At 43.1% G+C, this 27425-nt stretch overlaps 2 protein-coding genes across 2 annotated transcripts in view; one reads left to right on the top strand and one right to left on the bottom strand.

The window, feature by feature from the left end:
* Positions 1 to 5687, bottom strand: part of NUDT6 (nudix hydrolase 6) — a 12373-nt gene extending 6686 nt beyond the window's left edge. The window contains exons 1-2 of the mRNA XM_058804286.1: positions 5528 to 5687; positions 4391 to 4594 (exon numbers count right to left, since the gene is read on the bottom strand). Coding sequence (XP_058660269.1) covers positions 4391 to 4594; positions 5528 to 5687 — 364 coding nt within the window. The remainder of the gene's footprint in view (positions 1 to 4390; positions 4595 to 5527) is intronic.
* Positions 5686 to 27425, top strand: part of AFG2A (AFG2 AAA ATPase homolog A) — a 161387-nt gene continuing 139647 nt past the window's right edge. Inside the window, 11 exon segments of the mRNA XM_058804280.1 lie at positions 5686 to 5761; positions 5764 to 5904; positions 6336 to 6457; positions 7033 to 7190; positions 8338 to 8396; positions 9165 to 9779; positions 11827 to 11956; positions 12606 to 12662; positions 13326 to 13449; positions 14571 to 14826; positions 26286 to 26440. Of these exon segments, the coding sequence (XP_058660263.1) occupies positions 5686 to 5761; positions 5764 to 5904; positions 6336 to 6457; positions 7033 to 7190; positions 8338 to 8396; positions 9165 to 9779; positions 11827 to 11956; positions 12606 to 12662; positions 13326 to 13449; positions 14571 to 14826; positions 26286 to 26440 (1893 nt within the window).

A 27425-nucleotide genomic window follows, 5' to 3' on the forward strand; every position in this document is an offset into this window, starting at 1 on the left:
TAAGGGGGGGATGAATGTTTCTTCAGTGAAATTCATGACAAAGCCCCCACCTGCTGTAGTGGAGATTTGAGTGGTTTTGGGTTAATAACACACTCTGGGCTGACTGTGCAGATAATGTTCAGCTGTGTGACTATCTCTGAACTCGCACTACCCAGCTAACATCTCATGACAGGAACTGCACCACAATCTGAGTCAACTTCTTAATCAAAAAGTGTTGCTTCCAAGTGGAAAAGTAACACTTTCACTTGATCAAAAAACCTGTCTGACTGAGAAGTGCAGCTTTCCCTTATATCCTCATGCTCAGCTCATGACTTTCTCTCACACATTACAAGTTTTCCTACTTTCTGGAACCCAAGTGCTTTCATGTTTAATTATGTCATACTCACTGGTCATAGTTTAAAAATGTCCTTCCCTTACAACAGGTATTTTTCTCAGATTTTAAAGAGTACTGCGGCGAGCAGGATGAATGCTGTGGTGCAACTTACCAGGATCTTTTCCACATCAGTCATGCAGGGCTTTCAAATTTGAAGCTAAGAGTAACAAAATGCTCACGTCATTTTACAGGCAGGAGGAGGAGGATACAGGCACATCTGTGATGACATGTGCATTTAAAATGCTATGGGGAATTATACCCACAGGAAGGAATTATTAAGGAGTGAGTGTCCAGCTAAAAACATCATGTTTTTTAATAATACATGGCAGAGTTATGTGTAGGAGGATATTTCAAAGATGAAGTACCAGTCTTCTTTCAAGATATGTCAAAGGACATGCTTTAAGAGGCTAGTCACATATCTGCCTCCCCGGGGCTTGTGACTTGATGATTTCATTCCTCCTGTGAATATTTAGCAGTGTCCAAGTTCAACTACTGTAATGATTAAAAGAGGCAACAAAAGGAAAGCAGGAGGAAGTTTGTGATAAGAGGATTTGTTTTCTAGAAAAGCCTCAGCCAAAGGGTTTGCTGAGACCAGGGAGGGCTGGTGAAGGCAGGAAACTGTTGTTTGAATCAAACAGAAAGTGTGTTTGCTCTCCTCTGTTCCCCTGAAATTGAAGCCTGTGAATGTCATTTTTGGCAGTGAATTTCCCAGTGAGGTGATCAGAATCTTTGCTAGGGGATACCTAAATCCAGAGCAAGAAGGATGAAAACACAGTAATAGGATTTGCTGCCTGGTCTCATGTTCCCTTGCTGGGCCACACCTGGTTGGCATTAGTGAGACCGCAGTTTGACTGCCCTGGATTGTGGTTCTTAAAAACTCTGCCTCCTGCTACAAATGTGGCATCTGGACCTTTAATTCATCCAATGCCAGGATGACTTTCTGGAAAGGTTTGTACCTGAAACCCAACCAAGTAATCACTATTACAATACCACTTGGTTTTGAATGTTTTCATTTACGGAACAGGCAAGAAAAGCATTTAAACAATAAAAGAATCCCTTAGATAACTCCAGATAATGAGTAACAGAGGAGAAAAATATCCTACTTGTTTTATTTATGACTGATGTAAAAATGCATGCAGAGATGCTCCATGTTGAGATGCACCTGTCAACCACAGAATGAGTGAGGACACCACTGCTTGCACTGCAAGCATCAGCAGGCAGGGGCAGGTATTTGTAAAACAACTTGGGAACTACTTTTAAGTCACTTTCCATAAGTGGCTTATCAAACCTATCCACCTCCATCTTCCTGTGCAGTTCCACAGTAATGCAGCTGCTCAGTTTAGATTTCCTTAAGTACCAGGACTGGCTGAGGCTGCTCATCCTATGTGTGTGTAGGCTCTCCTTCCTGGAGTCCTTCAACTCCAAGGACTTTGTTTTAACAAGTGGATTAAGGTGGTAGCAATGCAAATAACAGCTGTGTTGTAAGGCTTGTTTGTAGACCATGTGAGGGGGAAGAAAATGCCTTTCACATTTCTTTTACTTTCCTTCCTCAGCTTGTCCTCTCATGCCATTGTTGCATACTTACAGACATGTCATATTTACAATCATGTCACTTTCTGGACGTGCTGCATATTTACAATCATGTCACTTTCTGGATGGCAGGCCACATCCTCCTTGGAGGTGGAGCATTTTGGAAATGCTCTTTAAAAACACGTTAATCACTTCACACACCAGAGACTCCTCTGTATCTTTACACATGTGGAAAATCCTGCCGCCTACAAACGGATGCAGTAACCTAGCTGGAAGACACATCACACATTCCACTATTTCTGAACAATAATGGCCAAGCCCAATGAGTAACATTTGCTACTCTCTGCTTGGCCACTCTGATCCAGTCTGGTAGAACATGACCTGACCCTGCTTATTCACACCTTTGTCATCACTTGGCTGCATGGTGCTGAGGCACAAGGCCTGGCTGTGCTGCCTTTGCTGCGTGGGAAACTCCAGACAGGAGAAAACCAGCTGCTGGTCTACTTGGCAATGAGACTCACTACCTGCTCCCTGTTCCTGGGCTGGCTCCCTGCTGGCCAGCCAGCCACTCTCCACATCTCTGCTTTCCACTCCAGGATGCTCACAGCACTGACTCCTGCATTTCACTGTCTGCCCACAGCTTTGAGATGGAGACTCTCAACAGAAAATTGCTTTTATTTACTGCAGACATGTTCTAATATACTTTTTGGTTAGGGGATAAAGAAAGCCTTGTGTTTGAACCCCTCCCCAATATTTGTATTTAAATACTTTAATATTTCAAGAAAATGAATTAAAAATAGAATGGATCCTTTCCACTACTCAGGGTCTCCCTCCTAAAGTAGAAAGATAATGGAATAAACCTACCAGGTGGTATCCATGCTGTATAAATACATCCCATGTATTTTTGGGATGTGTTCCAGATCCACTCAGAGTGGGCAGAATAAAGAACAAAAAACCCCACATAGCAGTCATTATTTCACACTTGTTTACCTGCCTAGAATAATTTCTTGAAGTATTTATGTCCTTTAAAGAAAATCCCAATAATGACTAAAAGCGTACATCTTTGAAAAATGGTAGCAAAGAGCACATACATTGTATGTTGTGCAATTTTAAAATCCATACAAGAAATCATGTAATCTGTATACCTGCACTTACCAAAATTCTCTTTAATGTTTTTTTTCTACTTGCAGAGTGCAAAGAGTTTTGAAGCACAGCTGCAAATTATGCTCTGAAAGTGTATTTTTCAATATTTGCGAGTCTTTCAGAGTTATGATTTTTCTTTTAGCTCTTTCTGATGCCCACCAGGGTCACAACTCATCTTTTATGGGATTTCCTTTCAAGCAGCACTTCCAGCTGTGCAAGTTCTATGCAGAAAACCTGTCACTTAGGTTTCCTCACAAGGAGCAACCTGGTGCTTTTGTGAGGAGAATGCACTGTCCTGCTGCAGTTTAATGCCACATATTTTAATGGTGAGGTTTCCAAAATACCTCAGGAAAACATGCTCCAACATGTCCATTGACAAAGTCCAAGGCTGCCTTCAGCACCCACCCTGCCCTCTGCTGGCCTGGGAACCGAAGACTCCCACTGCTGGTGGCAGCAGCTCTGTTTTGTAATTCAAGGGCTTTTCACCTGACCTGCTGCTACACGGAACAAACCATCTTTTGTGAGTTCTTCCTAACTAGATTTTTCAAATTGCTGTTTATGGGCCTTAACACCACTTGGTGGAGAAATAACACCCCACAGAGTCCCTGCGTGCCCTGACAAACAAGTCAGGGCTGCAACTGGAGAGATGTGCTCTCCCCAGCCTCGTGATTTCTGTGTGTTAATGTAACCCTTATCCAGTACGTGAGGGCTCCAAACCAACCTCCAATCACAGGTAACTGAGTGATGGGATAGGTAATGGCTTATCTGTGGCACTCTGCTGAGTGAGAGAACAAAACCACTGGAATATGTGAAGCTAACTTCAAGATGACTGTATTTTTGGCTTGTCATCAGTCCCTTGTGTTGTGCTGTATGAAAAAATAAAAAAGAAAAAAGGTGAAACTGTCTTGTCTAGCTCCTTGGAAATTTTCTGTTATGGAACAATTTTCTAGCTGTGGGAGATCTACATGGATAAGAGTATGGTGTTTTGTGGGGTTTTTTGTAAAATACATGTTTGGATTAAAGATTTCTAGGCACAGTTTAGATCAGCTTTCAGACCATTGCCATTCAGGCTAATAGCTGCTTTAGCTTCTGAACAATCCATGTTGGGTCAAGTTTTCCCCATTTACAGACATTAACTTCAACACAGTTTAAACAGATATACACATTAAGCACATAGAGCAGAGAAGTGCTTTTTTCTCTACATTGGTGGCTGCTTTTTCATTCCAAAATGCAGCAGCCAGCTGGTTTCCATGTGCTGGTTGTAGAGAGGAACAATTCCTACTGAACAGCCTCCTAAGGGCTCTTTCAAGATTTTCTGTGGGTGTAACTACTCCTGTAACTCACCTGCAACCCCCAGCTGGTGTGTGGCAAACCCTGGCAGCCTGCTGGGCCCCTCTCCCAGCCACAGGGTCAGGGTGGACGAGCCCTGCTCAGCGTGGTGGAAAGCAAAGCCTTGGGAAGCAGCCACTGCCACAAGGCTGCTCTGGAGGATGGGGACATGGAGCCAGACAGCAATGCGGCCTTCATCTCGCCACTGAGACACGGACTCTGCAAGAGAGGGAAGTGAGGAGGGTCAGGGACCCCTTTGCCCTTGGTCTGTGTTGCTTTAAACTTTACCACACACTATAGCCGTTGGTAACGTGCAAAAATCTGTATTTTCATGTAATTTACCACAGGGTAAAACTATTGTTGGTGTGAGAAACTCACCAGCAGTCTGAGAGGCTGCCAGGTCGACATTTTATGTGGTACAACTGGGTGTTCACGTGCAAAATGATGGCTTTTACATTTAGGGTCTGTCATGAGAAACAGGGGAACTACTCTTCTGGAGTGCTCTGTCCAGTCCTGGGCTCCTCAGTACAAGGAAGATAAGGAACTACTGGAGTGGATCCAGTGGAGGCCACAAAAAGGATGAGGGGTGTGGACCACCTCTCTGTGAGGGGAGACTGTGGGAGCTGGACCTGTTCAGTCTGGAGCAGATGAGTCTCAGTTGGGACTTCATCAATCCATCCAAATATCTCAAAGATGGGTGCCAAGAGAATGATGCCAGACTCTTTTCAGTGGTACCCAGTGACGGGAAAAGGAGCAATGACCACAAACTCAAACACCTGAAGTTTCACCTCCTCACGAGGAAGAACCAATGAGAGTGGCAGAGCACTGGAACAGGCTGCCCAGTGGGGGCGCGCAGTCTCCTTCTCTGGAGACATTCAAACCCAAACCCACCTGCTATGGTTTGTCACTCCTGTGTCACCTGCTCTGGGCGATCGGACTGGATGATTTCCAGGGGTCCCTTCCAACCCTACCTATTTTACGGTTCTGTGAACGACCTGTTTTTCTCCTGCCAGCGCCCTTCATACCCCGGCCGTGGCTGAGGCTCCGTGAGGGGAAGGCGGCGGCTGAGGGCGCCCCCTGGCGGGCCGCCCGGCCCCCTCACACACCACCCCCCGCCCACCCCGGCACTCGGGACCCCCGCCCGGCACTTGCCCCGCAGCCACCGCCCGAAGGCGGCCCGCTCCAGCCGCGGGGAGCCGCGCAGCTCGCCCAGGTCCACGCTCACACCCCCGAACTTGTCCGTTCTCGCCCGCAGCCCCACCAGGGCCGCCCAGCCCCGCGCCCTCCGGAGCCCCCGCCACGGGCCCGCCATGGCGCTGAGCGGGGCGGAGAGCGGCCGCCCCCGGGGCGGTGCCGGCCTCTGCTCCGGAACCGCTCCGCGCCGGCCGCCGGCAGCATGTCCGCCTCCTCTTCCAGAAGGAAGAGCAAGGGGCGCCCGGCCGCAGGCAGCAGCTCCCCACGGGATGCTCACCTCGGAGCTGCCGCGGGCGGACCGCTGGTGCTGCGTGTCGCCGACGCCGTGGAGGCAGGTACGGCGTGGGGGAGGCGGGCACGGGCAGCCCCGGCCCCGCTGCCTCAGTCCGGCGCGCTGAGGGCGCCTCGTTTGAATCTGAGAGTCCCTGCCCAGCCACTTTCCCGGCGGCTCAGGAACGCAGGAGCGGGGGATCTCCCACTCCAGGCCCTCATGAAACCTACCTTTATCCCAGCGGAAGGGTGCCGGCGGTAGCGAAATCGCGGTGGAAGGGGCGGTAGCGAAATCGCGGTGGAAGGGGCGGCAGCGTGGGGCTGCCCGTGTTCGCAGCCCCGCCGGCGGCACCGCCTCACGGGGGACCGCGCGCTCCCCTCAGAGCGGCCGCCGTGAGGGCAGGCGAGGCTGTGCTGCCCGGGGAGCGCGGGACACGCCGGGGCTACTGAGGGGAAGGACAGAAAAAACTGGGTTTTTTCCTCCCGAAAACTTTAGATGACAAAGTCCCGAAGATGCTGCGCAGAGCATTGGCGCAGCTGTCGCTGAGCAGCATGAAGTCTGCGGATCTTTGCATAGGGAGGCCGGCCCTGCTCACCTCCGCTGATGGGCGGCAGGAGGTGAGGCCCTTTCTTGACCCTATAAGTGCTTTTCCCATGCTGTTAGCCTGTTCCTGTTGTATTCAATGGAACAAGCATGGATCATGTGTTGAGAAAGATGGTGAATGTGCTCTTCCATGTTTTCTGCACTGTAGTTGCATCTGTATTCTCTGTGTTGGAAAAAATCCGTGCAGCTGATTTTTTTCCTATAAATTTATAGGTCATGTATGAGTAAATGGGCTATATATTATATCTGTTTTAGACACAGATCTGTTTTACTTGCAAATAAAGTGTATAGTTATTTGCTCATCTTCTTTTCACTGATGCATGGCTTTTCCTAATCAGCGTAGTGTATGCTTTTGAGTCATCTCCAGAATGTGTAGAGAGTCCTTGTGGAATTTTTTATCACATCTGTAGGCAAAATGTAACCCTATTAATTTTGAAAGTGTCTTAGATCAAATCTTAAGAGCTCAGTGCCCCTTGTGTCTTGCTCATTGGAACCAGGTTTTAACCTAATCCTTCATATTAACCTTTGGCTGGAAATGAGCAGGGCAAGACCTCAATTAACAGGTGTTTGCTTTGAAAACTCTTCCCAGGTCTGTACTGCTTGGCCCACTGCAGGCTTCCCAGGGGGGAAAATTGGGCTGGCTGAAACCACTCAGAAGAACCTGAAAGTAAATCCAGGTGATGCCCTCACTGTGCAGTCTGTGACTGGTGCAGTCATGCAGGCAGAGGAGGTCGATGTAAAGTTGAGGTATGGAACCTGTTACAACCTTACTGAGGTTTTTATTCAACCAGATCCCTTGAAAATGTTGTCATTCTCTTATCATTTCACAGAGCTGGCATTTGGATTGTTGTAGAGTCTGATAACAGTTATTTCCTAAATACAGTTACTTTGCAGTTACTTTTGAAAGTGTAACTGTGCTGTAAATAAACATCCCAGTTCCCAGGCAGTCATTTGCAGTTTTTTTTCCACGAAGAAATTCCTCCTGATGTCCAGAGAGCCATAGTTTCATGTAAGAAGCAAGAACATAAATTACTAAAAGAATACATTGAAGTCTCATTGCTCAAGCAGTTCCTAGGTTTCTAGATGCTTTACAGGTGTATTTCATTCTCTGCAAATTAAACACCTCTGGGTAGTGCTCATATGCATTATTTAGCTTTTCCTCCACTTAAAAGAGTCAGACCCCAACACCGTATAGTTAACTACGTGTTCACTCATCAGGAAAGGCTCTGATCTATTAAGAGGTGTCCTCTAAATGAACTTAATACACCTGTTTTCCATCAAGCTGCTTTCTTGATGGCTCAAATCGAGCAGCGGCTTTCAGGCGGGCTTGGGGCTCCCCCCGTTGTTCGCGCTTGAAGTTGCAGCAGCAGCGGCTGCTGTCAGTGCCCTTGGTGCCGCTGCTTTTCAGCCCGCAGGGGTGTGAGTGCTCGCAGAAGTTGGGGAGTTCCGTCTGCAGAATGGGGGTGAAGTGAGCCTTAGCTCTGAGTCAGCTAATTAAACGACTAGAAAATGCTTTGTGGGAAATCTTGGTGTGTTTTGGTAGTGGGTGTGCAAGTGCTCAAGGCATTGCTTTAGTCAGTAAAAGTTATGTATGTGTATCTGCTGAAAGAGACCTGCCTGATCTAAATTTGTCTCAATTCAGTACCTGTAGCAATGATTAAGATGCCTGCATTGCCTATTGGAGATCCTAAGAAATGATAAGTGCAACTTAGGATTTTGTCAATTACAACATTTTGTTTGGCAAAACTAGGTTAAATAGGTACACTTCTTTTGTTTCTGTGTGTCTAATACCTTCAGGGTTATAGTCCATATGATATGGGGACTGTGAAGTGCTGTGGACTGTGGTTTTGGTTTTAAGTGCTTGGAAAACCAATTTTTTCCCTTCCTACCACAGGGACAAAGATGGAACTGTTAATGCTGAGGAAATGTCTGTTTGTCTGCTGAGAAACCTTGGTATGAGTTTTACTGCTTCTCTTTTGACTGTTCAATTTTTGTAGTTCTGGATACAAGAGCAAGGATTTTCCTTTTATGTTCTCAGTCAAGGGCTTGTGGCAGAATAGGGGAAAGTTACTTTGTTCACACTTTGTTCAGGCATCTGTCTTGGGCTAACTGATTGTGCCATGCTGCAGATATCTAATTTGCATTAGCTGTGGTTCCATTTCTCCTGTCCACTACTTGTATAACTTGCCTCAAGTCAGGAGTGTTCACACCCATTGACAGCCTTCAGGCTGATACTGCTGGGGTGCACTCCAGAGTTTACTTGCACTGTGAGGAAAAGAGTGCACTGCTGCACATTAATAACAACATTAACTTGAAATTCCAATCTCTGAATCTGTTTTTTTTTTTGTGTTGGTGGTAAATAAGTGAAGTTGCTCTTCATTGGGTGGTAGGTGTACATTAGGAAGCAAGGTAAGTTATTGAAGGTAGTGAATACAAATTTTTTGCTTCTTACAATGCTAATTCCAAAATCCTCTCTTTATATGAAATTTTAAAAGGTGAAATTAATCATGAGTTTAAGTGTAGGAGATTACTGGATAAGCATTTGTCAGTATCATATGTAGAGTCTGCTTGTGCACAAAAGGATCATTCAAAGAACCTGAAATTACCTCGTAATTGCCTTTTGTTTTGTTAATTTATAGCACTTTCTAAGCTTCAATTGCTGCCAAAGTAGATTGAAATAGCATCATCTTTGTCTTTTTTTCTTCTTTAACCTTCTCACAGATGGGAAAATAGTCCTGCCAGGAAACCTCTTGGCTTTCACTTACTATGGCAAACTTTGCAACGTGGTGGTGATGAAAGTGAAGGGGGCTGACGGCGCAGAGCTGATTGCCCAGGGCAGCGCCATTCCCAGTGACTCCAATGAGCCACACCTTGAGAGGTCTGATTTGGAGAGCAGTGCCTTAGACTTGTCCCTGCAGCTGGGCAGGATGGACATTGGTGACAGTCCCCAGGTTGCCTCCACGAGCACGCCGAGCAAAGCCGTGGATCCAGGCTCGCCAGTCACTCCCAGCGCTCCAGACTCCGGGCACGGAGACAGAGCCAGCAGGGGAGATGGTGCAGAGCTCACCCAGCATCTGCAGCTGCCTGGGGAGGGCAGCGCTGAGGGACTCCCACTCACTGGCAGAATCGGAGCAGTGAGCCATACAGATTGTTTTTACTTAATTTCTTCAAGAACTAAAATCAGTTTTATTGAGTCAAGGACCAGTGCAGCAGAGGATGGCGAGTGTCAGTCCCGGGTCACCTATGACATGATAGGAGGCTTAGGCAGCCAGCTCAGAACTATTAGAGAAACTGTTGAACTGCCCTTGAAGCAACCTGAACTGTTCAAGAGCTATGGTATGATGCCTGAGAGTTGGCTTTCTTCATTAACTTTTGTCTTTAATGTGACTTTTTTTTATTTTTAAACACTAATTACTCCAGGATTATGCACTGAATTTTATGTAACTGATCTGGTAAACTTGTGTGTCCAAATGATGTCAAACTGCTTTATAATTACATTGTGTGGATACTGTGGAGATGTTCTGGTTAGCCTGTGTGAAAAACAGTAGAGCAGGGAAGAAATGCATGTCTGCACCAAAATTCAGGTGTGCATGAGCAGAATTTATAGCAAATAGGAAAGGTTTCTGTACTTGGACACATGAAAGGGGCAGTTGTTTGTGTTGTCGTAAGATTTTGTGTTGGTGGACTCAGTTATTCATATCTTTTAAATGGAGGAGAACTCAGATTAATTGTTCTACTTTTTTATTCCTGTGCGTTCCTGCAAAATTTCAAGGAGGACTTTTGAGGCTGTTTACTCAAACTGCCAATGTGTTCAGCATGGAATTACAGGGTGGAATACCAGATACATTTACTGTTGCCATATATAAAGTTGTAGGTAATATATATAAAAACCTGGAGCATTTTTGTGACTGTGCTGTGTATTTATCACAAATGGCTGTGTACCTTGTTGAGGTATGCATTGCTGTGAGGCAGGGCTCTTTTACCTATAAATACTTATTTACTCTCTTGTCTTGGAGGCCCATTATTTCTCTCTATGACCTCTCTCCCCACACACAGGGGAGGTGATTTCACTGGGGACAGTTTCCATAGCACACAGGTGGCTGTTTCCTGGCCATGATCCACAGGTGTCACTGGGGTAGTGTGAGGCATCTCCATCATGAGTGCTCCAGCTCAATTTGCTCCAACCCCAGCATCACCACAGGGTTTGCTTCAGCATGAGTGTTCTTCATACCTAATCCCTGAAGCTTGAGCAGATTCTCTACTCATCACATGATGTTTTCTCAGCAGTTACAATCCTTTAGCCCCCATCCAAACGTTGGGAGTCCTTGTCTGCTCCTGGGCAGTGAGGCTGGGGCTGAGGTGAGCCTGTGGTTCCACAGCCCCGTGTATTGCCAGTGCTGGAAACACCGCAGGAGGGAGCAGCACGTGCTTTAATGGGCTGGTGTGAAGGAACCTGTCTGTAGGGATGCTTTTATTTTTTATCCTTTGTCAGAGGGCAGATAATTTTTTCCCTTTTCCAGTGTATTAGTTTCTAAGATTTGGGCATGTGGCTTGCCTTGTCTGGTTCCCAGTCCCACCTGGTGTTTCTTTGGTTGTGTTTCACCAGTGTCTTTTGTGCTGGGGTCAGGCCTTTGTCAAATGCTTGTCTCTGCTTTTTGCTTTCTAATTTTTCAACTTTTGTTTTTGGCTTTTGTGCCCATTTAATTTGGCTTTGCTGGTCTCAGACTTCCTTTGATGGGCTCTACCTGGGATCACAGTTTTATTTCATGCAGTTTGCCTGTATTTTCTGTCCAGCTTCAACTATACACAGCAGCAGTACCTTGTTCTTCCAAAGTCCCTTATGTTTCTGTCTCTTTGGCTCTTGACGTGTGCCATTAAATAGGCAGATTCATCCTTTTAATGTGTGTTTGTCACCATCTTGCAAACATTCCTAAATCAAGCCTTACAATATCTCTAGAACTTTTTTGGAGTGTTGAAGAGAAGTGGTTTTCTGATGTGGGAAATTTGATATGACCCTGTAAGAATCATGAGAAACTTAAAGGGTATTCATGGATGTTAGGTACTCAGCTGAGTAATCTTCTTGAGTAAACACAGGGAAGATTGTAATGATCTGCTGAAAAAAATAATGATTTAAATAGGTGCTTTTTAAACAGAATCTTTTGGACTTTAAAGATACAAAATGTGTATGTATGTCCCATTTAAGAGCAGTCTTTTCCCTGAAAGCCTAATTCGTCATAATGACATGTCTGTCAAATGAATTAATGCTGGGGTCAAGTTATTATTGATAGTAACAGGGACAGTGAGGTGTGCAAGTGCAGGCTGGGCCTGGCATTTATCACCAGTAACTTGTCTACTCTGTTTGCCTGCATGTGCCTGTCCCAAGGGATCCCTCCTCCTCGGGGAGTGCTGCTCTATGGCCCTCCAGGAACTGGGAAGACCATGATTGCCAAGGCTGTCGCTAACGAGGTTGGCGCTCACGTTACTGTCATTAACGGCCCTGAAATCATAAGCAAGTAAGTCCACCCACTTTGTTTGCATTAATTGTGTAAATATAGTAGCCCAAAATATACCCTGGCATCTCTCCATCCATTGTGGAGAGATGGAGTATTTACTGTGGGTTACCTGCCCAAAAGAATCAGAAACAAGTGGGAAAGGGTTCTTTCAAGTGGGGCTTACATTTCTTGTATTAAAAGATGTTCGTTGGACTTGGCCAGGAGATTTGTTTAAGGCATGGACTGAATTAAAAGATGGGATTAAAACTGCATCTGCAGTTGCCTGTAGGTTACTTCTGCAATTAGAAGATGAACTTGTTAAAATGTGTTTTCAATCAAAGTGACACTCCACAGACTTATGTCTCCAGATAAGTAGTTTTTTGTAGGTAAATTTTTTGTAGGTTGTAGGTAAAAAAATATAGGTAAAATTGTTTCTAACACAGAAAAGAAGCAGTTCCCTTTATCTGTAATAATTCTAACTTTACCTTTGCCCAATTTCACCTTAATATCTGGTCCTTGTAGAAATAAAGATAATTGTAGATTTGCCCAGACTTCAGGACTTTGAAAGTGTGAGCTACGGCTTTCTGTAACTCACAAGCAGTAATTCTCCAGGTTGCCTGGAAAAGACAAAAACTGCAAGATTTTTATTAAAATATTTTCATTCTCACAGGTTTTATGGGGAGTCTGAGTCGAGGTTACGTCAGATATTCGCTGAGGCTTCTCTCTGGTATGTTCCTTTGGAGAAATTTATTCGTGGTATCGGTTCCAGCCTTAGTGTTCTTAAAAGAAAAATGTTTCCAAGAAGCTTTGAATTGTGACTTTTTTCATCCAGTGCTTTTTAAAATAAAAGAAATTTGTTTATGTTGAGCTTAGCTAGGAGGAAAGCAGTCACATTTTAGGATGCCTCTTAAATCTTTTTGGACACTGCCCTTTTTAGGGGATGTTAGGGATGGTGCCAGATCGCTCAAGCTGTGTCGTTAGTGCATCGTGTGCTTGTTTCAACAGATGGAAACATGAGCCTGAATTTCACCAGGATCCAGATTTTCCTCTAGATTTTTATCTTTGGAAGCCAGCTCTAAATGAGTTGGTGTTGGTATTGGATATAGCATTCCTCTGGAGCAGAGTGGCATCTTGCCCATATTTGTAAGACCTGGCTAAGGCAGACTTTAGACTTCATGTGACTCGTGCTCATTGTACATTAGCAAAAGATTATTGCATACTGAAGGTATTAATTGTCTAATATAGTATTAATTTTAGTTTTCTGTCTGAGTGGGATGCTTGGTAGTTTTTGTAGAACTGGATGTTTTCCATGAACAGCTTTCCTCTGCCTTAGTGTTTTATATCTTCCTGAGCACCTTAACATTTTTTCCCTTTATTTTTTTCCCCTCAGTCGCCCCTCAATTATATTTATAGATGAGCTGGATGCACTCTGTCCAAAGAGAGAAGGGGCTCAGAATGAAGTGGAAAAGAGAGTTGTTGCTTCACTGCTGACATTAATGGATGGCATTGGCTCAGTAAGTTGAATCTAATGGGACAATTAATGTACATGGGGACTCACTGAACAAAATAATATTGCTTCTACAGTGGAGCCAATTTGAGATGTATCACTTGTGGGGAAATGAAACAGACTTAGGTGAGACTTTGTAGAATAATCTAATGGTTTTTTGGATGCTGAGCAGAGGATATAGGAGAGGAATGTCTCCTGAAGACTGTTAGTTTAAAATAAAGTAGGTTTCTTCCATTCACTGCCTTTCCTTTGCCTTCTACCCCTCTTGTAGTTTTGGAGATCAATCTGAAATTTCAGGGATAGCCCATCATTGAACTAAACGACGTATTTTTAATTGCTCTGAAATCAAAGTCATCAGAATACTTCTGGTGATGTGTAGGCTGCATGAATAAAGGCAACAGCAGCTATTTCAAGAGTGCCAGAGCAGTATGTAGGACATAAAAGCCTAATAAAGAAACAGTAAATCTAACTGACTTGAGTAAATTATGGATTAAGCCCATAAAGTCTGGCAATGTCTCGTCTATTGTTTTATGATTATTATTAGCAGGAAAGATGAAAGAACTCTGTCCAGAGTAAGAAAATGAATTTCTTCTGTTTATGTAATCTGCAAGTTTCTCATTATTTTCCTGCATGGCAGTTTGAGTTGCCCAGCCTGGAATTGTTCACAGGCAGAACATATTTTCTGGTGGCAAAGAAATATTTCTGGTTATTCTTCCTGGAAAGAGTGCTTCATTCACAAGAAGAGAATGACATTACAGGAGACCTCCTAACTGATGGTGCCTCACTGTAGAAGTGAAGAAGCAGAGCTGGAGGAAATTGGTTAGGATTTTTGACCTTGATTTTCCTGCTGGACTTACAGGAAGCTTTATAACCTCCTGTCTCTCTTGGGTTTGATACCTGAGCTGGTTTGTTTCTCAACTATGTTTATTCAAGGTCTGCTGATACCTTTTTGTTCTTGTGCCAACACTGAATTTTAGCTTAAGCACTTCTTTTTCTGTCCTTCGTTCTTAATTTCCTGATTTAGGAAAGCAGATTCTTGGGGATTAAAGTGGGAGTGCCTCTTGTATTATCTGTTTGACATTGAATTGTATTTTAGAAGTACTACTTTGTGTTGTTTGATGCCTTCAGGAAGGCAGTGAAGGGCAGCTGTTGGTCCTTGGGGCCACCAATCGCCCTCACGCCCTGGATGCAGCGCTGCGCCGCCCGGGGCGCTTCGATAAGGAGATAGAAATTGGAATTCCCAATGCCCAGGACCGCCTGGACATACTCCAGAAGCTTCTCAAGAAGGTTCCCCATTCACTCACAGCAGAGCAGCTGGCACATCTGGCTGATAGTGCACATGGTTATGTGGGTGCAGACTTGGCAGCCTTGTGCAAGGAAGCAGGTAAGGCTTTGTTTATTTAGGGTATTATTTTACTGTTAGTCTCTTTATTAAAGCAAAAACAATCCACAGTCTGTGCTAATAGCTTTTGAAACACTGAAGGTTTATTAATTCTTGTGCCAAAGGAAACACAGCCAAGCTCTTCCCAGACAGATGGGAAAAATTCTTTGAATATTAATAACTTTTAACATGGAGCGTTAAGATCAATAACCCTGGGGAATAACCCATGTCATTTCTAGGATCTTAGACAGCTTGCTCTCAGTAAAGCAATGGTTTTCGGAGTTAACTAACATCCCTAAGAGTTTTTCTACTTTCTAGACAGCCCCTTGCACACAAAAACCCTAGGTCACTCTGGCTGCACAGCTTGCCCTGCAGGTCCTTGTTCCCAGGCTGTGGAGGCAGTGGGCCTCAGGGGTGTTTCCTGCATCTCCCCTCCATATTTTGTGCCTGTATTCCATTTTCCTGCAGAGGAGAGCTCCTGGCAGGGGCGAGGGTGCTGTGTGGTGCACCTGGCTCAGGTTGTGCAGCAGAGCTGGAGAGGTACAGAGCACACCCTGAGCTGGGGGCTGGAATGTGGCCCTTGGCCTTGGGAACAGGCATAGCCCTGGAGAATTATGCACGCCAAGGTTCAGTATGTTCCAGGGAATGCTTCGCTTCTGTTTTCACTGGATGAAATATTGCAAGTACGCTCTATCAGATCCTGGGTTTTGCTAGAGTGCGTCTGCACAGTTTGAGCATTGGAACTGAAATCTGCCCATGAGCAGCCCTTTAAAACAGCTGAGTCAAAATCCAACTGTCCAGCCCTGCCTACACATGTTTGCTCCCTTGTAGTTCACAAATAAGTTTGCTGCATGTGCTGGTTACTTTTATTTCCTTTGGCACCGGGACAGCTTCCTCTGGCAGTGGCACAGAGCGCGGATAATCCCTGCATGGGAACTGACTGTGAAGATGACAGATGTTTTATTAAGGGTGATGGCACCTGGAACAGCCAAGGCTTTGCTTGCCAGCTTCCAGAATTTTTAAGGGATAGTTCTCAAATAGGAATTTGTGGAGTTTTTATGAAAAAATCTATGACATTATTCGTTTTCTAGTGCTTTCCTCTTGGCTTCAGTTGTGTTTTAAGCGCTGTTTTTAGTTAGAAAACATAATTTTTTCCTGCTTGTTTATATTTGTTAATAAAAAAGATAAACTCCCTTTTTATTTTCCTTCCCCTGTGTTTTTGGAAGCCTGTCAGTCTGCCTGTGTCTCAGTGCTCAACTAGTAAACACTTAACTAATGTAATCTCAAGTTCTCAGTGAGAAGTGTTGTGGTTTCAATTCCAAACATGACCCAGCTGAGGCTTTTACTTATGCATGTGCAGATGGCTTCATAATCCAGCTGCAAATAGATGATATTTACCCACTTCTTGAGGACCTCTTAGAAAATAAATCTGGAATGTTGTGCAGGTCGAGCATTGCATAGACAAAACCCTTCAGGCATCTTACCTGTGACTGCTTGCAGGACAGGGTGCTACCCAGGAGCTTTGTATCCAAAGCCAGAGGTGGGAACGAGGGGAGGAGGATGTCTCCTTCCTGTTGCACTTCTTTCTTCGAGTTTGAATCCGTGCTGTCGGCTTGCCCTGGCGTTTGTTACGGTGGGGTGACCTCTGTTGGGGAAATACAGACCAGCGCCGTTAACTCCTTGCAGCCCACGTGAAGTTTTCCTCCTCAAGAAGTTGCACAAGCATGAGTCAGTCGAACTGTTACATAAACTGAATTTAGGTTGCTCATCATTAAGGAATGTTCTTAGTTGGAGTATTTTTTTCTTTTTTTTTTTTTTTCCAGGTATGCTCTTTATCTGTTTTTTATATTACATTTTCAACACCCTGTAAAACATTACTGCTTTCACTGGAGTTAAGCTTAGCAAATACTTTTATAATATACTGTTTCTCCTCAGCAGAGGACGATTCCTTCAAATGGCAAATTTTCCAGTGTTTTGTCTAGTTTTTTGTGTTGTTCCAAGATGCATGGGCTCCTATTGCTTCACTTCAGAAACTCTGCTGTGGGCCAAGCTAGCTTGCTGTCCAGGAATGCTCTCTGATATTCAGCCTAAGCTTCCCTTGTTTAGTTTTATCCCATTATTTCTATTTACATCCTTGTATAACACGTTTGCTCTCCCTCCTTAGTGTTTACACCCTTCAGATATCTCTAGGCTGTTCTCATGTCCCCTACCTCCTCATTCATTACTGAGCCAAACTATAAATATTTAGCTCTTTTAATCTTTCCTCATAAATAAGTCCTTCCTGCCTTCCGAGAAATTGTGTGGATTTTTCTCTGAACTGCCTCCAGTTTGTCAATAACTTTTTTGGTGATGTAGGCCTTAGAATTGAACATAACGTTTCATATATATGTATATTACATCATAAAATGTGGTATAAACATGTAGGTAGGACATCTAATGCACATTTCTAAAATGCTTAGCATTGAGACAACATCTGAATTTTTTAAGAATTCTTTCACAAATGTTAAGTTTATTTGTGCTACATTCAGACTTGATGTATATCTTTGTACAGGGGAAATGTGGAAACTAGCTTAGGAAAAGGATTTCAGAACTCAGGAATACATGCTCAGTTTTTGGCACAGGATTACTGTTGCTTGCTGATTGTATTTCTCTTGTGGTCTGTGGGAGACTCTCGAGTCCTGCATACCCCATTTATATCCTTAGGTTTGGGGCTGTTAAGACTGCAAGGTTGCAAGCTAAATATGTTTATATTCTTAATACAAAGTTTAGATCATTTTCCAGAGGACTCATCTTTCCTTATCTTTCTACTTCAACTCTGTTTTTTTAACACATATATTGTGTATATACTGCTTATATAAACCAAGAGAGCAGTAATTAGTAACATGGTAAGTGTAGTATTTGTTGGGCTTTTGCATTTCTAGTCAGGTTTCCCAAGATACTTCATTATAAAAGCTTTGATGTTTGCCTTCTATATAATTCTGAAGATCATTTGTTGATGGAAAGTAAATAAATATTGTAGAATTAAACATATTCCAACTGGTTTTTTTGGCAGAAGTTGTTTGTTCTCCAGTGCAAGATTTGCTTAGTGGTACTGCTGGGGTCAGACAGTCAAGTTTCATGTTCTGTTCAGCAACTCTGCATTTTCATGGGAATTTTGAAGAAGTTTTGGGGGCCTGTAATGTCCGTTTTGTGTTGAATGTTTCTAGGCCCCTGTGACTATGGTGTGTGCAGAATTCTGGTGTCATGTGTGCTGGGATGGGCAGGGAGAGGAGAAGAGTACAAGAAACTTGGAGAATCTGTGCAGTGTGATCTGGACTTTCCCAAACAGGGTGTTGTGACCAAAACTCATGACACCTTTATATGGAGATGCTTCTAATAATCAGCTAAGAGTGGTTTTATTTCTATAAAGAAGATAAACTGAAGATACAGCTCTAGCCTCTCACAAAAATGAAACCATAAAGCTGATTTTTATAGGATATCTACATGTCCAGATTACAATATCTGTCATGGCTACACTGGAGAAATGAAGATTTGCTGTGATTCTCTACTGCCTAGAGAGATGCTTGAGATTTCCATAGAAGATAACAGCCAAATGTGATAAACCTGCAGATTCCATGCTGGGCACTGGGCCACATCCTGGGGACATCAGCTTGTGCTGGGCTCCTCTTGGCAGACTCCTGAGGACTTGAGTACCATCCAAGTGATTCACACACAGAATTCTTGACAAGAAAAGGGCTGATTTATGTGTGTAGCTGAGAAATTCATGTTCTTCAGGTTGGGAGAGGTCTACTGTATCCTAAATTATTTAGTAGACTGGTTTTTAGTGTGAACAGCTGCCCTCTGGATTGTTTTATCTCAAGGAGAGGAGTATGTAGAAGATAGACTGCCACATCTTGGCATATAATATCAGTGTTTGTATGACCCTGAGATCTTGATGCTTCTCCTTTATTTTATTTGCCACGTGGTCTTTTATTAATTACCTAAAAAACTATAATGGTTTTAATTTATTGGTGAAGATAAGCACTGTACATCTTTTTTAAAAAAAACCAAAACATATGAAATGTTAATTATGTAGCAGGGTCATGAATGGTATAAACTGTACTGAATGTTAGAAGATGCTTAGCAACAAAGGTTTCCAAATATAGCAATTTATTATAAACTTATCCTTCTATGGCTGCCTGTAGCATTTCAGGAGGGTGAATATAAATATAGCTTGATTTCTTCAAGGAGTGGGTTCAGTCATATTGTTTACAGAGAAAGGAAGTATTTGCTTTGTGACTCTCAGAATTTATCTTGAACATCCTTGTTCATTACACATCATTTCAGTGTGCTGATATAAAACACTTGGGCTGTGATAAGATAGCATCATGAGGAGAGGAAGAACAAATGGCTTTGTTTAAATAGTGGTCACTCTGGCAAGAACATTGATTTGCTTCCAGTAAGGATGCTGCAACCACTGGGACTTGGAGACTTCTGTGAAAGAGGCACTGGTGACTTTGTTTTGCATCAGACGTCTTTTTAATTGCCTAAAAAAGGTATCACCCTGCTTAGCCATTAGGATTAGAATGGTTTGCTGGCTTGAGCTGTCTGTTACAAAATAATCTTAGAGAAATAAGAGGTTGAGATGCATTTTTGACCAGTATGAATCAGCATTACTCTGCTGGATCTGTGAAGCCACTTTGACAGGCATGTGATAATGGTGAACAGAGTCAATTGTTGGTCAACAATTGTGAGTCTTGTGCTCATAATTTTGAGTCCTGTTGTTTGGAGATCTGTCTGTGCTGTTCATTTGCCCATTTAATTTTCCCTGCATTCTGGTGAATAACACAGCATGGAGAGGCTTTATGCTGTTTAATCCATAATGATTTTATGTGGATATTAGATCTGTAAAGGTGTGATTTATTATTTATTTAGGAGCATACTGTACTTAGCTTTTTGTTGGAGCCGAGAAACTTCCTGCTGTATCTTCTACCCCCCAAAAAAAGATTTTCTGCAGACCACTTGCATTAAAAGTAAAAATTAATAATCAATAATCAACTGAAGGTCTGTCTGGTTTTCCCTGTCACTGGGGGTGAAGTGAATTCCCCCGAAGCCCAGTAATGTCTCTTTGTTAGACCTGTGAGGCTTTTCCCCCCAGCCCCTGCAGTTTGGTGGCCTGGCCACCTGCGGGAAACCTGAGCCAATGTGCGGGCCGATGTGGCGAGCAGCGCGGCTCTGTGCGCCCCGAGGGCAGCCCCGACTGCTCTTGGAGCCGCACAAACGCTGCCTTCAGCCCCTGCCTTCCCAGCTTCCTATCTGCCATCGAGCTCTTCCTTTCAGCTCGGCACAGCCCTGACCAAACAGCCCAGTGTTAGGGCATCAGGAATATCCTGCCTTTCTTGAAGCCATAAAGGTTCTGAACCTTTCCCAGCACTGTCTGGACTCGGGTTCTGCTGGCGGTGTGCGGCAAATGTAGATATTTTCCTTGGATTGTGCTGCTAGATGTAGGAGTGTGGGTTTGAGATGCTGTTGAAAATGCAGATTTTGACAGAGGCAGTTGATGACCAAGGCAATGGGATTGTTTGTTTTGCAGGGTGGTTTTTGGTTTGCTTTCTAATTAACTGACTGCAGTTGCAGTGCTTCCCCTTGCAAATCTGTTTGACATGCTATAATTATTTTATTCCCTTATGGAAAGTGACTGAAAATACCATGTCTGTGTTGTTATTTATTTATTAGTAGCAGGGACAAATATTGAAGCTGTGCTGTTGCAAACAATCTGCTATTGCATTGTCTGAGTACTGGTTCCCATGTGACATTCAAAATGAGGTGGGAAAGGCTGCTTGCCTTTTTGTGAAAAGGTCATGAAGAAAATGTGGGAGTTTGGGGAATATTAATAACATATCTAGTCAGATCGTCAATATTAGAAAAAAGTGTTATGAAATTTTTGCAGAAAGGGCAGAATATTGGATTTTGAAATGCACTGAAAAGCACAGACATGGTATAAAAGTCAAGATATAAATGAATTTTTGGACTGGGACAACTGAGTTTTCTGGCACTGAGTTCCATCACTCTAATTTATGGTGTAAGGAAAGCAAGAAAATCCAATGCCCATGTTCAGTGTTAAGAGTGTGAAGTTGGTGCTGTGTTCTGTGGTGTTTAACTCGGGTCCCTGAAGCAGGGGGTGTTTCTAAACCAATGCAATTGCCTGAGCAGGTTAGGAGCAAATGGGCCCTTGCTTGCACACACACATGGCAAAACAATGTGGCTTTTTTGGCCTCTGTAACATGGATTTTGGGATTGTTTCTTCCAGCAGCAGCTTGGAATGATGGCTTTTCTGCAGAACTGGCTACATCTACAGCAATGCTGGTGCACGCTGTGGTGGTTTTTGGAGCTTTTTTCTTCAAGAAAATCTTTTTTCTTCAAGAGAATCTTTGCTTTTTTTTTTTTTTTGTTTGTTTTGTAATGGTACTTGATTTTTGGTTTTGCACAAGGAACATTGCACTCACTGCAGTCAGGGCATGTGAACTTTTGGTTTTCATCATAACTAATTTTAAGTGTGTGTTTATCCAAAATCTGCAGCTAATTGGATGATGGGATTGCTGACTTCATGCACACAGTTGTGGCTTGAGCACTTAATAATCTGTTTAAAGCACATCCCATTCTACCTCCTGATATTTATATAAGCAGGAAATGGGGATTATTTTTTCAGAAGAGTTGATCAAAAGCTGTAACTAATATTTTAAATGAACCTTCTTGGCAGATGTCACCATGTTCTTGCTTCTGCAGCTTGAGTGGTATGAAAGAAATGATGTTATTCATGTGTGGCAATGCAGTTAGTAGGCATTTGTGTGTGGAATGATTGGTTACTATTGGGGGATACCACTTAAACATTTTCAGGCAAAGTTTTCATGAGTCTCCTGACTTTAATTTTTAGTTGTATCCCTTGCCAACATTCCTAATTACAATTAGACTGGGCAGTTAGCCATGAGCTGTTGCTTATTGTCTTTCTGCCCTTGCTGTTCTGGTAGCCTGGCAGTGCTTATTTTTCTCCTCACACACGTGTGACCACCCTTAGGTACATTTATGTCTGGGAGCAGGCTAGGAACAGGCAGTCTGGTATTCCTTGTTTCCCTCTGTTGTCACAGTGTCGGGATAAATGACGTGTGTGTGTACCTGATCTGTGAATAAAGCGTTTCCTCTACGAAAGAAGTTCTGAAAATGCAGTTCCTCTTTCCTTCCTTCCTTGCCCTCCCCTGTCACACCTCTCAGCAGCTCCACAGACATGTTCCAGCAAATGTCAGGGCTCTTCAGGAAGGACTATAAATCGTGGATATAATCCATGCACTAGGTTAGTGTTCAGGTTAGCCCAGTGAATTTGCAATGTTATGGTTACAAGGGATTTAAGGGCATTATCTTTCCTGTGCAACCAGTGCATGAAAGTTCTTCAGGGATTTTTCCCATATAGCTCTGGCAGCTAAAGACAGATTGCAGAATATGGTTTTGAGAGCAAAAAGTCAAGGTTTCTGCTTCCTGACTTTTTTTCCCTAATGCATTTTTATGTACGGGTTAAATTAAAAAAAAAGTTTAAAATACATATTTAAACTGACTTTAAGTTATATGAAATGCTTTTTCTATGCATAAACCTGTTAAATTTTGAAGTGTGGTATGTAAAGATCTGGAAGTAGAGGAAGATGCCCCCTTCAGTGCCATAAGAAAGCTGGGGTCTTACCCATCCGTGCCCCTCTCTTGAGCCCTCCACTGCCAGCCATGTGGTAGAGGATCACGTTGGATCTGACAGGGAGAAATGGTGTGTGTCATCTGGGTTTGGCCACAAGAATTTGGGAGGGAAATGCCAGATCAGCAGAGAAAGAAGAAACATTTACTCTTGTAAACAATCTTACAAGAAGATAACAATTTCTTTGAAGCTGCTTAAAAATTCTGGTGTTGGGATTCTGGTGGAATAAGTCCAGACAGGATGGATTTGCAGAAGGAGTAGCTGATGGGCAGTAAAAGATGCATGATTAACCATGTTGTTGGGCTCAGTTTATTTCCTCGAGTGCTGTGTATATATTCTGTTTTGGAAACCTAAATTATATATGTTGGTCATTCTGAGTGGCTGCTTCCTATTATTTACAGCGGTGTGTAATTATACACAGACTCTGACAAATAATAGCAGTGTCGTGGGATCTATTTTTAGGCTCAGATATTTGTTATTGTGACCTAATGTGCCAAAACTTAGCCAAGCTATGAGCAAGAAAATCTTACAGGCAGACAATGCTGTCGACCTTGTGCATAGCCTGGCACCAAAGAAGGATCATCTGTACCAGGACAGGGCGTTCTGCTGGGCTTTTCCCCTCTGTCCACTTGGTTTCCTCTGTTCTAGACAGACAGGATGAGTTGGTGAGGTAGAACACACAGTTGCTGGGCTGGAACAAACTGTTTATTTTCCATTGTTTGTAATCATGCATGCCTTATTATGCTGCTCTTTTTTTTTCCCTTTTCCTTTTTATTTTATTTAATTTTTTTGTTTAAACCGGGGTTTTCCATTCACTGAGGATCGGTGTTGTTCACTATTCCTTTACTGAAAATAGAGTATACTCAAAATACTATTGTGCCTGTGTAAAGTGCCACTGACCCTTCAGCACTTCAGTCCTTCCTCCCCTCATGCAGGACTGGAGTAAAACAGGGAAAACCCACTCTCCCACTTCTGAGCCCCCCCAGGCACTGCCAAAGGGGTTATCGGAACTCATTAACCCTGAAGAATGGAGTAACATCTGAAAAGCAGCAAGCAGAGCTGAAACAAGTGCTGTGCTCAGAGCCAGTTCACAGCAATGACATTATGGTCAACCCAAAACATTCCCATGTGGAAGACACCCAGGTGCCTGATGTTTCCTGAGGTGTTCCTGTCTGTATCTGCTTTATAACTTGTGTAGTGGGGGACATGGCTTTGCTGTAAGATTCCATCTCTTGCCTCTGCACTGCTTCTGGCAGCAGGGTTTGCATCCTACCCTACATTTCCTTACATTAAATCCATCTTTCAGCATCTCGAGACAAGGATGTGTTTTCCTGCCTCTGGCAAGCCACTGGCTGTATCCTTCTCCTGTTACTGAGGCTCCCTCCCCCACCCCTCTTGCTGGAGGTCAATCTGAAGTGCAGGAAAGAATGATTATGATAACAGGAGGAAACAGGAAGAATCATGCTTTCTTTTTCAATCTGTTTTTTATTATTGTTTTAATGTAAAACATTGTTTCAATTAAATGCTGACCTGTGCAGTGGTGTGTGCGCGCACATGCTGAAATGAATTCCGGCTTTGTTTGGAAAGCTGTGACCTCTTTATTCCTGTTCTGGATCAAGGCTGTTGCCTTTCAAACTCACTGCTGAGGACTGAAATTTCACTTGTACTCCTTGTAGCACTGGGTGTAACAAACCTTAAGAGCCGTGGTTTCCTTGGGCATTTTTATTTGGTGTTCTCTCTCAATTTTTAAAATAAACATGCTTGGTTTTAAGAGGTACTCATGTAAGGGAAAAAAAATAACTGACATTTAAAATGCCTCAAATGAGTACTTGGTGGAGTAGGTATAGAAATGAGTAGATATCTTTATCCTTTACTTGCTTTCTCTATGCCTTAATTTTGTGTGATATTATTTACTTGCATTTTTTTTAAACTGAGATTCCTGTGTGAATTAACTGCCCTGAAAGAAATTAGAAGACTGGACCTCAATGCCCACTCCCACCCCACAAAGTCTTAGCTGCAATGACACTGGAATAGTATGTTGAGTTTGCTATTTGTTTGGATATAAATTTTAAATCTGGGGGGGTGAATCTATGTTGTCTCATTTAAGTTGTTTGTTTTGGGGGTTTTTTTTGCTTAAAATAAACTTCTTTCGAGGAAGGAAGAAGTGGGTGAAAAATTTGCCTGAGTTGTTAAAATGAGTCACTTACATTTTATACTTGTCCTCTGGTGACCAGATTTTCATTTTTCTCCTTGGCCTCATGGAATGTTTTTATTTATATATCTTATTAGTTTTGGATGTTCTGTGCAAGGGGAAACCTGAAATACAAACTTTTTTCCTTTCTGTTATTGTATTAAGAGCCTGCGTATTGGATGCAGGTGCTCTGACTCTGCCGTAATTGGCACTTTATGGAGAGACACCAGCTGTACTGCTTCACAGGGGACGTATTAGATCTCTTCACACGTTGTATATATTGTAGGAAATGCAGAATTCCTGTCATTGTCACAAACTTTGCATGTCTGCATCTACCAGTGCCTCTGCAGAAAAAAAAAGACAACAATCTGCTGAAAGTTAAAACCACGTCTATTTTCAGAAACGGCTTATCCCTTTTATTGTCCTTTCATGTAGCACTAATTGATGTTTTGTTTGGTTAAATATAGAAGAGACTTAACAAATGTTTGTCTTTTTATGGTCATGCAAGGTGAGCTGGTATGGTATGAAGTGCTTCATTTGTTTTGGAACACATGGCAACAGATACTGCATCTCTGGATGTGTGTGTACCTGCACATAAAATTATACTCATCATGTAATAATATACCAAAAAAAAACGTTTAACATTTTCAGTCACTGGACAGGTTTGGAAGCAGAAGCAATAAAACTCTAAATTATATTAGGCCTTAAAAGGGATAATTATAGAGGGGAAGCAATCCTGCTTTTGGGCATCTTACACAACAGGAGCTTCATTTGCTCTCTTGGGAATGCCTGGGAGCTGCCAATGGTACCTCTCGGCCCTGCCTGAGGAATATTGATGTATTGATGTGTGAGTAGGTGGGACTTGTATGGCTTCTGAGGGATTGATTTATAGGAGGGAACTAGGAATTAGTATCAAGATATATAGATACTGTATGTGAGTCGTTTGTCCAAACAAAAGAGTGGGTAAAAGCTCTGCCTGCTTTTGAAAAGTGTAATTGCTGACGGGAACAAAGAGCTGTTGAGTGTCACAGGGAATGTTTGTTCCATATCAAGAAAAATGCAGGTGTCTGGCATCTTATTATATGGGAAAATATGGTTCCAATGGAAGTTAAAGCAATCTCATCAGATTTTTTTAAAAAGTTGTGAAGATACTGTCCAGATAATAGAGAAGTGGGTGAGTTTGTGGATTTCTTGTGAGCTGATTTAACATCTCCTTGAATGTTCATTGTCCTGCTTCCTCTGTGGTTTAAAAATGTGTTCACATCAATGTATGGACATGTGGAGAGTTTCATCTCTGGGAAAAGGGGAACAAGGCTGTTTCATTCTATCTGTTAGAACTGATACAATTTATATTCTATCTGTGGTTGTTAAATCCCCTTTTTTGTGCTTTTTTTTCCGAAATGTCTAGCATGTTTTTTGACGTAGTTCAGGCCCAGCACTGAGACACTTTGCAGCATCATTTCCTTCCCAGTGCTGCAGTATGTTTGTGTGTGGAACACTGTGCTCATGAGAACCACGAGGAAGCCTGCCTATTTCCATGTTTCCTTGTTTCTCTAGGTTTGTGCGCGCTGCGGAGAGCGCTGGGGAGGAGGCCCGGCCTGGGGGACACCGCCGTGGCTGGGTCAGTGATGATTGCCTTCAACGACTTCCTGCAGGGGATGAAGGATGTCAGGCCCAGCGCCATGAGGGAGGTGGCAATTGATGTGCCAAAAGTAAGTTGTTTTGTGCAGTGCTGTGGCAGCATTGTCAGGGCCACAAAAAGAGAGGAATTTCATGGAGTGGAAGCCTCAGGTTACTACTGAATATTATGCATCATCTTTCTGTTTGGGTGTTTATTTATTTATTACTGTGAAGAACCGTTTGCAGAATGGTTCCTAATGCTCCAGGAAGAGTTTGGAAGTGCAGGATCGTGTCTCCTGATCTCTAGTTTTTTATGCTGAGTGGATTAATGGGGTACAAACCTTCAGATGCATGTTCAAGGAAGGTCTGGAACAGCCATGGAATCTGGAGCCTTTTGGGAAGCAGACACAAACTAAAGCAGAAACCAACTGTTAGCATTTGTAGCCAAAGTGTGTTGAAACAAACTGTAAACAGTTTGATTGCTCTGATTTTTATGTAAATGTGGCCTGAATGTCTTCAGTGGTATTATATGGTTTTAAATGAAGGCAGAATTCAATGCTGTAGGCTGATTATGACTGCCAAACAGTCACCTGTCAAGTGACTGTCATTATATGAACAGTTCGTTTGGTGGTGCCAGGTTCATCTTTACCATGCTCACTGCCCTTTCTTAATTACATATTATAGTATTTCAGTAGCAGACTCAACATAAATTGGGCTGGGGAATTGACCTGGTCTAAGGCAGCTCTGATCTGTGCTAAGAAGATTGAGCAAAAGAATTTTCTATTTAATCTGACTAAATCCTGATTCTGTGAGCAGTTGTGTTGGTGTTCCTCAGCAGCTCCCCAAGCCCTGGAAGAAAACATTTCTGTTTCATTGCATGAAAATGAGTCATTTGGGAATTAAATTGCACAACTGTAGACCCTTATTCCCAAACTTATAGGAATGGGAAATGAAATCCGTGAACCGGATGCTGCACGCAGCCAGCTTGGATGTCACACTTGGCTTGCTAAGAGCCCATGCTCTGCAGGGTGGAATTGCTTGGGCTGGCCCCAAACAGCTTTTCCTGGAAATGGTGTC

The sequence above is a fragment of the Ammospiza caudacuta genome, chromosome 4 (genome assembly GCF_027887145.1).
Source record: "Ammospiza caudacuta isolate bAmmCau1 chromosome 4, bAmmCau1.pri, whole genome shotgun sequence".
NCBI lineage: Eukaryota > Metazoa > Chordata > Aves > Passeriformes > Passerellidae > Ammospiza > Ammospiza caudacuta.